The sequence below is a fragment of the Nycticebus coucang genome, chromosome 21 (genome assembly GCF_027406575.1).
Source record: "Nycticebus coucang isolate mNycCou1 chromosome 21, mNycCou1.pri, whole genome shotgun sequence".
Classification (NCBI taxonomy): domain Eukaryota; kingdom Metazoa; phylum Chordata; class Mammalia; order Primates; family Lorisidae; genus Nycticebus; species Nycticebus coucang.
Genome location: NC_069800.1, coordinates 32,285,974 through 32,301,659, shown reverse-complemented (window position 1 = coordinate 32,301,659; position 15,686 = coordinate 32,285,974). Strand labels below are relative to the sequence as shown.

At 39.3% G+C, this 15,686-nt stretch overlaps 2 protein-coding genes across 2 annotated transcripts in view; one reads left to right on the top strand and one right to left on the bottom strand.

The window, feature by feature from the left end:
* MCM8 (minichromosome maintenance 8 homologous recombination repair factor) overlaps positions 1–7,463 on the top strand; it is a 53,531-nt gene extending 46,068 nt beyond the window's left edge. The window contains exons 17-19 of the mRNA XM_053573401.1: positions 1,937–2,013; positions 6,005–6,194; positions 7,142–7,463. Coding sequence (XP_053429376.1) covers positions 1,937–2,013; positions 6,005–6,194; positions 7,142–7,234 — 360 coding nt within the window. The 3' untranslated portion in view covers positions 7,235–7,463. The remainder of the gene's footprint in view (positions 1–1,936; positions 2,014–6,004; positions 6,195–7,141) is intronic.
* LOC128573306 (cytochrome c oxidase subunit 7C, mitochondrial-like) lies at positions 2,879–3,496 on the bottom strand. The gene has a single exon (XM_053573400.1). It carries the CDS (start codon positions 3,181–3,183, stop codon positions 2,896–2,898), a length of 288 nt encoding a protein of 95 aa, XP_053429375.1. The 5' UTR covers positions 3,184–3,496; the 3' UTR covers positions 2,879–2,895.
* Positions 7,464–15,686: the final 8,223 nt, after the last annotated feature.

Sequence of the window (15,686 nt, the reverse complement as noted above, 5' to 3'; positions counted from 1 at the left end):
GCCGTGGCCTCACACAGCTCACAGCAACCTCCAACTCCTGGGCTTAAGCAATTCTCTTGCCTCAGCCTCCCGAGTAGCTGGGACCACAGGCGCCCACCACAACGCCTGGCTATTTTTTGGTTGCAGTTTGGCCGGGGCCGGGTCTGAACCTGTCACCCTCGGTATATGGGGCCGGTGCCTTACCGACTGAGCCACAGGCGCCGCCCAAATCTAATTTTTTTTTAATTATTGGGGATTCATTGAGTATTCAGAGAACCAGGTTATACTTATTGCATTTGTTAGGTAAAGTCCCTTTCATAATTGTGTTCCACCTCCCTAAAATCTGATTAACACCTCTTTTTTTCTAACAAATGTTTTCCTAAAAGTAAAGACAAGGAAAAACCAAGTGTATATCATGATCAAATATACTAAAATGAACACTGTCAGTAAGATATATATATATTTTTTTTTTTGTAGAGACAGAGTTTCACTTTATGGCCCTTGGTAGAGTGCCATGGCATCACACAGCTCACAGCAACCTCTAACTCCTGGGCTTACGCGATTCTCTTGCCTCAGCGTCCCGAGTAGCTGGGGCTACAGGCGCCCGCCACAATATCCGGCTATTTTTTGTTGCAGTTTGGCCAGGGCCGGGTTTGAACCCGCCACCCTCAGTATATGGGGCCGGCGCCTTACCTAATGAGCCACAGGTGCCGCCAAGTAAGATATGTTAATAGGTAAAAATGAGACTCGGCACCTATAGCACACTGGTTACAGCGTCAGCCACATACACTGTGGCTGGCAGGTTCGAACCCAGCCCAGTCCAGTTAAACAACAATGAGAACTGTAACAAGAAATAGCAGGGCGTTGTGGCAGGCACCTGTAGTCCCAGCTCTTTGGGAGGCTGAGGCAAGAGAATCGCTTAAGCCCAAGAGTTTGAGGTTGCTGTGAACTGTGACGCCACAGCACTCTTCCGAGGATGACATAGTGAGACTGTCCCTAAATAAATAAATAAAGTAAATAGGTAAAAATGCATTTTACTCTTATTTTCTATGAGTTATTTAAATGTAAAGGGTACATGTGCAGTTTTGTTACATGGATATATAGCATAGTGGTGAAGTCTGGGCTTTGCATGTGGCCTCCACCTGAATAGTGTGCATTGTGTCCATTAAGTAATTTCTCATCTCTCACCCTGCTTCCACCCCTTGAGTCTCCCATGTCGATTATTCCACACTCTATGTCCATGTGTACACATTATTTAGCTCCCACTTACACGTGAGAGCATGTGGTATTTGACCTTATTTCTGAGTTGTTTCACTTGAGACAATGACCTCCAGTTCCATCCATGTTGCTGTAAAAGACATGATTTCATTTTTTCATGGATGAATAGTATTCCATTGTGTATATGTGCCACATTTTCTTTTTCTTTTTCTTTTTTTTTTTTTGAGACGGAGCCTCAAGCTGTTGCCCTGGGTAGAGTGCTGTAGCATCATAGTTCACAGCAACTTCAAACTCCTGGGCTCAAGCGAGTCTCCTGTCTCCGCCTCCCAAGTAGCTGGGACTACAGGCACCCGCCACAATGCCCGGCTATTTTTTGGTTGCAGCCGTCATTGTTGTTTGGCGGGCCTGGGCTGGATTCGAACCTGTCAGCTCAGGTATATGTGGCTGGTGCCTTAGCCGCTTGAGCCACAGGCGCTGAGCCTATGTGCCACATTTTCTTTACCCAGTCATCTGCTGATGAACACTTAGGCTGATTCCATGTCTTTGCTATTGTGAATAGTGCTGCAATAACAGAATTTTTTTTATATTCTGACATTTGATGTTACAAACTTCCTTTCCCAAAGTTAATTTTTACGTAAAATGAATAAATGAAATAAAACTTAGACATACCATACCTTCTTGGATAGTAAATAAACATATTTGTCTTTTGTTACCTGAAAATAGTTGTTTTCTTTCAAAGGCACGAGCAAGGTTGGAATTGAGAGAGGAAGCAATGAAAGAAGATGCTGAGGATATAGTTGAAATTATGAAATATAGGTAAGATTAAAATTATAAATGCTGATTTTTTAAAATTTAAGTTTTTGGGGGTAGAGTGCCTTGGCCTTATCACGCACAACAACCTCAAACTCCTGGACTCAAGCGATTCTCTTGCCTTAGCCTCCTGAGTAGCTGGGGATGCAGATGCCTGCCACAACACCCAGTTCATTTTTCTATTTCTAGTAGAGAAAGAATCTTGGTCTTCCTCAGGCTGGTCTTGAATTTCTGAGCTTAAGTGATCTACCCACCTTAGCCTCCCAGAGAGCTAGCATTACAGGCATGAGCCACTGTGCCCAGCCATAAGTGCTATTCCTAGTATATATTTAATTAGACCAATAAATTACTTTTATTTGAATCACTTATTTTCCTCTGATCAAAGTATGCTTTCTGGGTTTAAAATATTTCTGACCGCATAAATAATGGTTATATTCAAAAACTATTTTTGAGTGGGTAATATAGTCACAAAATCATTGTAAGGTTTTGAGAAGACTTGCTTCCATCCTGTTTTATCACCCCTCTTCCCCTCTACCAATTACTTTTCCATAAATAGCACACTATTTTTTTTCCAATTTGTCTTTCTCTTTTATAAGATAAATTACCAACAAAGTCCTGACCTAGACATCTCAATTTAAATAAAATCTCAGTAGTTAATACTATGAAACAAGCTAAATCACACACAGTTCTTAATACCCAAATGATAAAGTAAGCAAACATTCAACTGTCACACTCATTTCAGAAAAGAGACATTACACAGTCATATCTTATATTTATTTACAAACTCAAATAGTATGCTATTGACTTCAAGAGTTGAGCCATTTTTCAAAGAGACTACATCTCTTAAAATGCTTTTCATATCTGTTAAATGGATGAATTAAAACATCTTTACTTCTTAAGCAGTTGGTGTCTTACTATAAAGAAAGGTGCAGCAAATCCAGATCCAAAGTACAAAGTCATCATAGCTAGTAACCACCACTTATTTTCCACTGAAAATGGCAAATTCTTCCCGGGACCCTCCTCATAGTGACTCCTACAGACGACAGAGGTTTGGAACCTCTGGATGCTCTGTGTCAACATGGCACCTTTGGAAGCTCTGAGAAAAGCCCAGAGACCCAAGGCAGAAGAAATGGCGGCAGCACACTGAGCCCTTTTCACGACCTTGTTCAGTAGCATACTATTTATACTACTTTGTGCCACTTTTGAATTTAGCAATATGTACAGACATCTTTCCTTAGGATATAAAGATTTCCTTTTTTATGGTAGTGCCTGTGGCTCAGTGAGTAGGGCGCTGGCCCCATATACCGGAAATGGTGGGTTCAAACCTGGCCCCGGCCAACAACTGGAAAAAAAAAAAAAAAGATTTCCTTTCCTACATAGTTTTCTATTGTGTAGCTACACTGTAGTATATTCAATCAATCTCCTACTATTAGATACATGAATCTTTCCCCTTCTTTTGCTATTACAAACAATGCTACAATGAGTAATATTCTATATAAGATAGTTTATATGTCGATTTGTTGTATGTCTGTATGATAAATTCTCAGAAGTGACATTTCTAGGTTCAAGAGTAAATAATACATTAGGACTTTGATAAATATTACTTAGTTATGTCTTATGCATTTTCTGTCATTTGGTAGATCATGATTCCTAGAAGGTAAAAAGGAAAAAATATATATTTAAACCGAATGTATATGTCTGCCTTAGACATAGTTTTCTTAATTGGTAAAAGTAAAAGCTGGTTATCTTATGTAGGCTTTATTTTCTAGCTAAAATTTTTTTGAATAGGTTCATATATTCATGTTTCAAAATTCCAAAGTTCAGAAAATATATAGTAAAGGGTGGCACCTGTGGCTCAAAGGAGTAGGGCGCCGGCCCCATATGCCGGAGGTGGTGGGTTCAAACCCAGCCCCGGCCAAAAAAAAAAAAAAATATATATATATATATATATACGTATGTATGTATATATATTAAAGAAGTTTCCTCCTACCCTGTTTAGTAGCTACTCAGTTCTTTTTACTGGCCAGTGGCAACAAATACTGCCAATTTCTTGTGTGATTTTCAGATATAAAATACACATCACAAATATGTATCTGTATATTCTTTTTTCCCCTTTATAGACAAATGGTAACATATACATTCTATATCTTGTGTTTTCACTAAAAATGAATATTGAAGATCATTCTGTATTAGTACTTAAAGAGCTTCTCATTTCTGCAAATGTATCAATTTATCAGCTTATAAATTAGCTTACTTAATATGTTCTCACAGCACTTAAAATATATATGTTAGGAATCTACTTTTCCAAAGCTAAAAAAAATATATTAAGATGAAATTATTATACATTATTTTGTTAAGTAATTTCTGTTTCTTCAAAGGTGGATGGGTTTTCTTTCCCCCCTAATAGCTGCTGATTCTGGGGCTTGCTTGCTGTCAGAACAAGGTAGCTTTGCCCAGTCGTTCCCTTTTGATTGTGAATAAAGTGGTGCAACACAGGTGAACAAGCAAGGGCCTTAGAGTCCAGCCTGCAGCTGCCATGGCAACTTACATACTGCTTCTTGGTCTTGTGTTAAACACACTTCAAAGGATTGTGCTCTTAGGAGTCATGCAGTGATGCTATATAAAGTGACATATATGGTTCTGACACATTGGTGGACATTCAGTAAACACTGTTCACCATCAGTAGTTTTAGCTTTGATGATGATATTAAGATGAGACTGAGCAGATCACCCCTTTTCTGACTCATACCATAAATTCAGAGTTTCAAAAACCTACAAATCTCAGATCCAAATAAGTACACTTTTCAAAGAATTTCCAGGGCCTAATCCTCAGTGCTCTCTGTGTAACTTGTCTAGATTCTCTGAGTGCAGATCCTTTTCTCCCTTTATTCATAGGGAGAGACTTGACTTAGTTGCCTCTTTGTCCCTAGGCTGGTCTGGCTTGTCCGTGGAGGCAGCTCTGCTGCCTCTAGAACTATGCATAAGAGTAGAAGGGGACCCATGTCTCCTGAAGGTCTTGGGGTTCTTTTCTACCCATATAAGCAGCCTATGGAAAAAGAGGAACCTTTCTTAATTTAATGTGTTAGAATTTGCCAGCAACTGTGAGGTTATATGGGCTGTCTTTGGAAGCTTTAAACAGTCTAGAATTGACATATCTTAATTTTTTGTTGCTGGCCCCAAAGCAATTGCCTCATTATAAGTAAAATTATTAACAATTAATGATTACCAACTGTTTATCCATGAATCAAAAAGAATGTTACAGGTATTTATGTTGTATATTGTCAACATTGTGTTTTTATGCATTTGTTGTCTCAAATTTAGAAGTTTCTTAAAAGTGATAACTGTCTAAAATATTTATCCCCAAAGAGTCCATACCATAGTGAATTTCAGATTAGCCATTCAATAAACACATTTACATTTTTGCTAAGTGAGCCTTGTGGCTGTTTCTATTTTTTTATGCGAATATGTTGGAAGTGTTTAATAATTGTTTTACTTTACTTGAACTAATAAAAAAATAAAACATTGTAACCATGTCATCAAAATATCTCATAAATGTCAGCAATAATAGAGTTTACAAAATGTTTTCTCCCACTGTGGGACAGAGACTGCTACATATACCCTCATTTCTTAGTATCTGCATTCCATTTTTCCAGAATAAAATGTGGTTGAGTACTTCGCTGTCCAGAATAAAGATAACATTTCCTAGCCTTCCTTGTATCTAGGTGTTGGCCAATGATCCATAAGCAAACATGATATGTGTAATTTCTGTGATATGCTATAGAAGAAATGGGTACACCCAGCATTTGCCCTTTCTAATGAAGCATCTTAGACCATATGGACAGGGTGACACCACAGAGATGGCAAGGGAACAAAAGAAGGAGCATGGATCTGGCTGATTCTTTCTTTTTTTTTTTTTTTTTCTTATAACCTGGAAGTCCAGGACAAAAATTTCTATAGCTGTGCCACATTGGATAATTTTTTCTTCCCTTCCCTTTAAGCATGCTAGGAACTTACTCTGATGAATTTGGGAACCTAGATTTTGAGCGATCCCAGCATGGTTCTGGAATGAGCAACAGGTCAGCAGCCAAAAGATTTATTTCTGCTCTTAACAACATTGCTGAAAGAACTTATAACAATTTATTTCAACTTCATCAACTTCGGCAGATTGCCAAAGAGCTAAACCTTCAGGTATGATAAACTAAATACTTAATAATTTTTTAAAAATAATTTCGGGGTGGGGGGGAGTGGCGCCTGTGTGTGGCTCAGTGAGTAGGGCGCCGGCCCCATATGCCAAGGGTAGTGGGTTCAAACCCAGCCCCGGCTGAACTGCAACCAAAAAATAGCCGGGCGTTGTGACGGGCATCTGTAGTCCCAGCTGCTCGGAAGGCTGAGGCAGGAGAATCGCGGAAGCCCAAGAGCTAGAGGTTGCTGTGAGTCCTGTGACATCATGGCACTCTACTGAAGGTGGTAAAGTGAGACTCCGTCTCTACAAAAAAAAAAATAATAATAAATAAATAATTTCAGGGGGTCCTTATTAATGTGTAGTAGAACAAAATAGTTTTTTTTTTTATTTAACCTCTTCTCAAAAGGTTTTTCAGCATCTCGATAGAGGGAACTATTATAGCAAGACTCAGTCACCACGTTTTTCTAAAAGTCTCTTGTGGGCAAGTCATCTTAACCTTAGCTTCCTCATCTGTGAAATGATTCTACCTGCTATTCCTACTTCAAAGTGCTATGAAAATCAATGTAATATGTGATGTTATACATTATGGGAAATAGCCTGCTTAATTTCAAAATGTTAATTTTTGTTTTTAAACTAACCTAAGACAAATATAAAGGTTCTCTGCATACTGGAGTTCTTAATTTATTTTGGCATTAATTATAGAATCCAGAGCTTTCAAATGTAGGCACTTGGCTCTGTAAGAAGTACAGATAATTGTACTTTTCCATGCAACTTGACAGTTGTATAATATTCAGGTTTTTTTTTTTGGCCGGGGCTGGGTTTGAACCCACCACCTCTGGTATATGGGGCTGGCGCCCTACTCCTTTGAGCCACAGACACTGCCCTGTGGTTAATTTTAAAAGTCATATTTTGGCATATTATTTAATAAGCTAACTCTTGATGTTTTCCTTAGGTTGCTGATTTTGAAAACTTCATTGGATCACTAAATGACCAAGGTTACCTCTTGAAAAAAGGCCCAAAGCTTTTCCAGCTTCAAACTATGTAAAATGACTTTACCAAGTCAGGTTCTCCTGGGTTTATCAGTAGTTTAAAGCCATCACAAGAACAAAGATATGTTCGCAAGCACACTGCATTTAAAAAAAATAAAAAAATAGTGAAGATATGCAAAATGTATACATATGTATGTGTATATATACACTGTTCTCTGAAGAAATGATGCCCCACAATTGCTGTCATAGGCAAAAAATTGTTGATTATAATAAACTAATCTAAGAAGTCATAAAATCATACGTTAATTTTTTTTTAATTTATTTATTTTTATTGTTAAGTCATAGCTGTGTAGATTAGTGCAATCAAGGGGTACAATGTGCAGGTTTCATATACAATCTGAAATATTCTCATCAAACTGTTCAATGTAGCCTTCATGGCATTTTCTTAGTTACTGTATGTAGACATTTGCATTTAGTAAGTTTCGCCTGTACCCATTCTAAGATGCACCATAGGTGTGGCCCCACCCATTACCCTCCCTCCACCAAAACCTCCCCCCTCCCTTCCCCTTCCTTGGCCCTTTTCCCATAGTCTTGTGCTATAGTTGGGTTATAGCCTTCATGTGAAAGCTATAATTTAGCTTCATAGTAGAGCTGAGTACATTGGATACTTTTTCTTCCACTCCTGAGATACTTTGCTAAGAAGAATATGTTCCCAGCTCCATCCATGTAAACATGAAAGAGGTAAAGTCTCCATCTTTCTTTAAGGCTGCATAATATTCCATGGTATACATGTACCACAATTTGCTAGTCCATTCGTGGGTCGATGGACACTTAATTTTTTATAAATTCTCCAAAGGCTAAGAATAAATTATTTTATCTAAATGTTATGATTAAAAATTATTTATAGTTAAATTTTTAACCTTATTTTTATGACTATTTCTTAATGTTACATATCCAATGTCTATCATGATGTATTCAGACAAACAAATGAGCATGTCAGTGTTCCAGTAAAACTTTATTTATGGACATTAAAATTTGAATTTTGGGTGGTGCCTGTGGCTCAAAGGGGTAGGGCACTGGCCCCATACGCAGGAGGTGGTGGGTTCAGGCCCAGCCCCAGCCAAACCGCAAAAAAAAAAAAAAAATCAAAAAATTTGAATTTCATAATATTTTCATATGTCACAAATACAAAATATTCTCTTTTTTTTTTTTAACCATTTAATAATAGACCTCTTTTGAACCGTAGGTTATGGTTTGTGGACTTTTTGTAGCAAATAATAGCAATTGATTAATGAAGCAGGGAAAGTGTTTTGAAAGGATTTTGGTTACTTTACAGAATTGTTAGAAGTCTGGTGAACCCAAGAGGGTAAGCTTCCAGGAGCAATTTCTTTCTTCCTTTTTTTTTTTTGGAGACAGAGCCTCAAGCTGTCGCCCTGGGTAGACTGCCATAGCGTCACAGCTCATTGCAACCTCCAACTCCTGGGCTCAAGTGATTCTCCTGCCTCTGCCTCCCTAGTATCTAGGACTACAGGTGACCGCCACAACTCCTGGCTATTTTTTTGGTTGCAGCCATCATTGTTGTTTGGCGGGCCTGGGCTGGATTCAAACCTGCCAGCTAAGGTGTATGTGTCTGGCACCTTACACCACAGCAGCTTGAGCCACAGGCACTGAGCCTACCAGAAGCAATTTATAAAACCTTGTATTAGAATAGGCCTAAAGAATAAACACTGCCACACAGGGGACCACAAGAAAGTGCTACTGCACACATTAGAAAAGCAAAAAAAGAAAGAGCGAGAAAGGAAGAAGAGGAAAAAAAGCATTCTTCATGGTGTTTCTTTGATTGCTGAATTCAAAAGAAAAGTCTGATCCGAAAGCTGTACGTGGTGGCTCGTACACCTCCTAGCACTTTGGGAGGCCACAAGCGTGGACTGCCTGAGTTCAGGAGTTTAAGATCAACCCGAGCAAGAGCGAGACCCCGTCTCTAGAAAATAGCGTGGTCTTATGGCAGGCACCTGTAGTCTCAGCTACTTGGGAGGCTGAGGCAAGAGGATCAGTTGAGCCTAGTAGTTTGAGGTTGCTGTGAACTATGATGCCATGTTACTCTGGCAAGGGCAACAAAGTAAGACTCTGTTTCAAAAAAAAAAAAAAAAAATCTGATCCAGAAACATCTAATTGGAAAAAGCTGTTACATTTCCCTTTAATAGGATGCTATGAAGATTTTTACTTCTACTTCCGAGTAGTAGGATCAATAAAGCCAGAATTTCCCCTACTTGGTGAGAGGATTCAGATGGTACTGGGCTGCTGGCCAAACTGTCAATTTATGTATTAATCCAGCAAACACTTTCTAACATACAAGAACTTAGAAAATGTGAACTATTATTGGAGAGAATCTACTAAAATACAACTTTTAGCAAATCAGAAGATGTATGGAAAATTTTTTTAAAAACTGGCAATATATATCAAACATTTAACCAAAAATCAAAACCAAAATAAATGTGATTATTGCCATAGAACACAACTAAATATAAAATCTTCATTTCAAAAAAAATCAGGAAACAAACAAGAAGGAAGGAGAAAGTAAATGGTGATATAAAAATGATGTTATCTTTAAAGGGTAGGATGGAAGTTAAAAGATGCTTAAATCTGATAAATCTATTAATAGAAGTAAGGCATATTGAGATTGCTTGGAGTTGGAGACCAGTAAGAGGGACACCCTGTCTCTACTTAAAAAAATAAAATGAAAACTAGGCAGGCTAGTGGCACATAGGTGTAGTCCCAGTTACAGGGGTGGCTGAGGCAAGAGGATCACTTAAACCCAAGAGTTTGAGGTTGCTGTGAGCTATGATGCCACGGCACCCAGGGCGACAGAGGGAGACACCGTCTCAAATAAAAAAGATTTGGAAGCAAAAAGCTCAGTATCTACAGCACAAACAGAATAAAGCAGAAGCTACAACTGTGAAAAGAAAAGCATCTAGTTCAGAGGGTTCCATGAAACTAAAAGCTTCTTCTGCAGTATTGTCACCCCAAAAGAAGTCTCCATCCACCACCATGCCGTTGCCAGCCTTGCCAGCCAAAGCTCCCAAGACAGAGCCCATTGATGTTGCTGCTCATCTTCAGCTGTTAGGAGAGTCCCTCAGCCTCACTGGACACCACCTGCAGGAAACAGAGGGCATGGTGGCTGTGTCTGGCAGTTGATGCTTCTGGATTCCATCATCTGTGCACTTGGCCCCTTGGCATGTCTGACCACACAACTACCTGAGCTGAATGGCTGTCCCAAACAGGTCTTGTCAAACACACTAGACAACATTGCTTACATCATGCCTGGACTGTGATGGCAAAGAATCCCGAGACAGAAACCTTATCCTGCACCGTTGCTGTTGGACCTCCAGACCCGTCACTGACCATTTGCCTTACCTGTCTTACAGTTTGAAATGTAATGGAAAAGATTATGAGAGGATGCCAGTTGACTGAAAATACAAAGCCTTTCAATTTGAAGTGACCTGGGTGGGAGGTAATAAACTCATTCCCGTGATAGTTATTGAGATGGTTTAGATGAACTGAATAGGGGCTTTATTCTAATTCCTACTATACAGGTGTCCATGTCTCAAATTTTATTGTAATCATTGGTAGTCTCACTAGAGGCCAACATGTTATGTAAGTGCTGACAGCAAAAATACCTTGAAATGGTTTGGGTAAAACTGTCAGCGCCACCAGTTGAACCTACATAAGTTCTGAGCTGACCCAGAATATTTGGTCTGCAACACCAAGAGCTGGTATCTTAATGCTGCTGCTTAGTTGCTTGGTGGTTGTGGATAAACTTCACCCTGCATGATTCTTGGGATCAGCTTCTGGGTTCCCCTGGTGAGCAGATAGACCATGTTCAGCATTCCACATACAAGTAAATTGCAAAAAATAGTACTCAATTCTCATGTAGGTTTATTTGTGTGTATGAATGTGTATTTCAATTATGTGTATTTAACTCTTTAAATCTCTTAGATTTTAATTTATCCTGTAAATTTCTGTATATATAATTTAATAACAAAAGCCTCCACCAGCAACCGCACGTGGAAGATACAGATTTGTCATTTCTCCCTTCCTCTGGTCTGTTCCGAAAACTCCAAATCATCTATTAGTGCATATCACGGTATTGTACCTCAAAAAGGAATCATTATATTAGGATTCTAATCTTTTAAGAACGTCATGGCCTTTAATAATGTCAAGAAAAGTAAAATAAAGAGAATGTTACCGTCCCCAGCTGCACATATTCCCAAAGAACTTGACTTTTTTTTCAAAGTTGGAAAGAAGGCAGCTGAGCACTTCAGGTTTGCTTTTAAATTTGGTATGAACCAAGCTCTGAGGTGACTGTGCTTTCTACTCCTGGCTTAAACAGAGCACTGCAGCATCAAAGGAAATCTTTGGTGATGGTGCATCCTATTTCATTGCTTCCCTTCTCCCACCAATATTGTCACAGGGCTATGCTGCTTAAAGGTGTTCTGGCTGCCGAATCCCTTTCTCAGATCAAGAGTAGTTTTGAGATGTACTTGGGGAAACAGAGAAGGAAGCAGGAATGTTTGGAAACCAAAAATCAAGAAAAGCCCAAATCTTAGCATGATTTTTATATGTTAGAACCTTACATCATGCCTCATTTGTACCTGTGAGAGTTTCCTGTTTGACACAGGGCAGCTAGAGGGGCCTGGAAGGCATGAATAGTACAAAAGAAGTTAGACCTTCCATTGTCATGTGTATACGTTAATGAAATCCTGATGAGGACCTGCTTTTTGTTTGTTTTCCTTTGAAACCCAGCCCTATTGTATTTGTATTTAAAATTTGTACACATTTGTTTGATAATCTGTACCTTGTGGTATTTGGTACTATTAGAGGAAATACTTTGGATTCAGACCTTCTTGCAATTTTTTTTTTTTTTTTTTTTGTAGAGACAGAGTCTCACTTTATGGCCCTCGGTGGAGTGCCGTGGCCTCACACAGCTCACAGCAACCTCCAACTCCTGGGCTTAAGCGATTCTCTTGCCTCAGCCTCCCGAGTAGCTGGGACTACAGGCGCCCGCCACAACGCCCAGCTATTTTTTTGGTTGCAGTTTGGCCGGGGCCGGGTTTGAACCCGCCACCCTCGGTATATGGGGCCGGCGCCCCACCGACTGAGCCACAGGCACCGCCCTGCAATTTTTATATCATTGTTTTATTTTGTTTTTTAAATAAATTCTAGTGGTTTGATCCAAATCCCGTGACAGTTGTATAAAGAAATAAAATTTTGTACTTATATTATTAAAAATCACATTAAAAAAAAAAAAGAAGGCATATTTCACAAATGTCAACCCATACTTATCAACCAACTAAAATAAAGTATATTTCTCTACGCAAGTTTACAAAAGTAAGTTAATAAAGAAAAATGTTTAGAAATAGAAGAGCAAAAATAATGAAAGATAAAATGGTAGACATGTAAGAGAAGAAATATACTAATTCATCGTTCAAAGAAAAAAAGACAAACGTCAAAGGTTAAGGCTATTATATAAAATGATAGAAAAGATGATAAATGGCTAAAGAGGATAAATGCCTAAATTATCGGAAGAAACTATTTCATGTCTTCTTAGATTCTATATTTGTCTATTTGGCATCCATTAATCACAGTACCAAACTAGCAACCAAAGCTGTTTAGCTGTCCCCTGCAATCTAGCTTTTGTGAGCACATAAAGCGACATTACAGACCGTCCAAGCACAAACCCTGACATCTGTCTTTTCACTTCCTGCCCAATGGGGGATGTCCCTACCTAAACAACTTTCCACCAGTACAGCAATAAAAGCTCTGGTGTAGGCTTTTCACTCATTCCTTTGCCCTTTGACTGATGTTGATGCTTCCTTAGAAGGCCTGGTGTGTATCCGTGCCCCTTACTCTTGGGAAATGTAAGTAATAAATTCTTTCAAAGGTAGTTGTCTCTATCATCTTGTCATACCTGAATTTAAAAAAGTCTATGTACAAATTTTAGAAACATGCAAAGCAAGAAAACCTTATATCATGAAAAAAATATGTTTTTTAAAGACATGGGATCTCACTACATTGCCCAGGCTGGACTCAAACTCCTGGGTTCAAGCACTCCTCCACCTCAGTGTTTTGAGTAGCTGAGACTACGGGTGCATGCCACCACACCTGGAGGCAACATCATGAAGAGCCTAATTGTGACAGAAGTAAACCTAAACCTCAGTATGTCATATTAATAAATGTAATAAATATAAATGGGCTAACCTCACCTATTGAAACGAACACTTTCAGATGGAATCACAAACTTGTATAGAAAATACATCTAAAGGCTCGGCGCCTGTAGCTCAAGTGGCTAAGGTGCCAGCCACATACAGCAGAGCTGGCTGGTTTAAATCCAGGGTGGGCCTGAAACAATAATGACAACTATAACCAAAAAATATCCGGGCGTTGTGGTGGGTACCTGTAATCCCAGCCACTTGGGAGGCTAAGGCAAGAGAATCGCTTAAGCCCAGGAGTTAGAGGTTGCTGTGAACTGTGACGCTATGGCACTCTACCCAGGGTGACAGCTTAAGGCTCTGTCTCAAAAAAATAATAAAAAAGTAAAAAAGAAAATACATCTAAAGCAAAGTGAGTTAGCTGAAAATAAAAAGATAGACAAAGATTTACTAGGAAAGTGCAAACAAAAAGAAAGCAAGGGCATTAATATAAAAAGAGTGAAATCAGGGCAAAGCCCATTAAGGTATATAACTAGCTATGCACAAGTAACAGAATTAGGGAGCAAACTCATTAATAGAAGATTTTATTTTGCTTCTCCCAGTTCCTATCAATTAAGTGATAAAAAATAAGAATGTAACAGGTATGAAGAGCATGATTTATGAAATGTATGTAACTGATAAAGACCAAAGTCTGTACCCTGGAAACTATATTTTCTTTTCAAATACTCATAAAAGTTATAAATGTTAACCACAAAATAGACTTTAAAATTCCAAAAAGTAGGCTGGGTGCAGTGGCTCATGCCTGTAATCCTAGCAGTCTTTGGAGGCCGAGGCAGGAGGATTGTTTGGGCTCATAAATTTGAGACCAGTCTGAGCAAAAGTGAGACCCCATCACTACTAAAAATAGAAAAACTAGCCAGTTGTGTCAGGTGCCTATCGTCCCAGCTACTTAGGAGGCTGAGGCAGGAGAATGGTTGAGCACAGGAGTTTGAGGTTGCTGTGAGCTAGGCTGATGTCATAGCACTGTAACCTGGAGCAGCAGAGTGAGATTGTCTTTTTTTTTTTAGAGAGAGTCGCACTTTATGGCCCTTGGTAGAGTGCCGTGGCATCACACAGCTCACAGCAACCTCCAGCTCCTGGGCTTAAGCGATTCTTTTGCCTCAGCCTCCCGAGTAGCTGGGACTACAGGTGCCCGCCATAGCACCTGGCTATTTTTTTGTTGCAGTTTGGCCGGGGCTTTGAACCCGCCACCCGCGGCATATGGGGCCGGCGCCCTACTCAATGAGCCACAGGCGCCACCCAGAGTGAGATTGTCTTAACAGCAGCTCTCCTAAATCCTGAGAGAAACACCTCAGAATACTGCTGTGTTAGAACACTGTATTCAACATGTTCAGCAGGCAGAATATTACCCCCACTCACCTCCCAAACAACATCCCCAGAAGCTGTGAATATGTTAGGTGATATGGCAAAGGAGAAATAGGCTACCAATCAGCTGATGTAAACTAGGGATATTATCTTGGTGGGTTCAATATAATCAGAGGAAGCCTTCAAAATGGAGGAAAGGCAGATAAAGAGTCAGGAAGATGTGACTCTGAAAGAAAGGCACAGATGACATGGAAACAGCCTAAATGTCCACCAACGCAGGAATGGATTAACAAGCTGTGGTATATGTACACCATGGAATACTATTCAGCCATTAAAAAAAATGGAGACTTTACATCCTTCCTATTAACCTGGATGGAAGTGGAAGACATTATTCTTAGTAAAGCATCACAAAATGGAGAAGCATGAATCCTATGTACTCAATTTTGATATGAGGACAATTAATGACAATTAAGGTTATGGGGGGGGAAGCAGAAAGAGGGATGGAGGGAGGGGGGTGGGGCCTTAGTGTGCGTCACACTTTATGGGGGCAAGACATGATTGCAAGAGGGACTTTACCTAACAATTGCAATCAGTGTAACTGGCTTATTGTACCCTCAATGAATCCCCAACAATAAAAAAAAAAAAAAAGAAAAAAAAAGAAAATAAATTGAAAAACCATAGATAAATAAAAATAAATAAGAACTTTAAAAAAAAAAAAAGGCACAGATGCAACACTGCTGCTTCGTAGATGGAGGAACTTGGACAGCCCTAGAATCTTATCCCAGGTATCAATATATGCACCACAATTAATTTTTTGTTTTTTTTGCAGTTTTTGGCCGGGGCTGGGTTTGAACCCGCCACTTCTGGCACCTCTGGCGCCCTACTCTTTTGAGCCACAGGCACCGCCTTGTTTTGTTTTGTTTTTGATACAGAG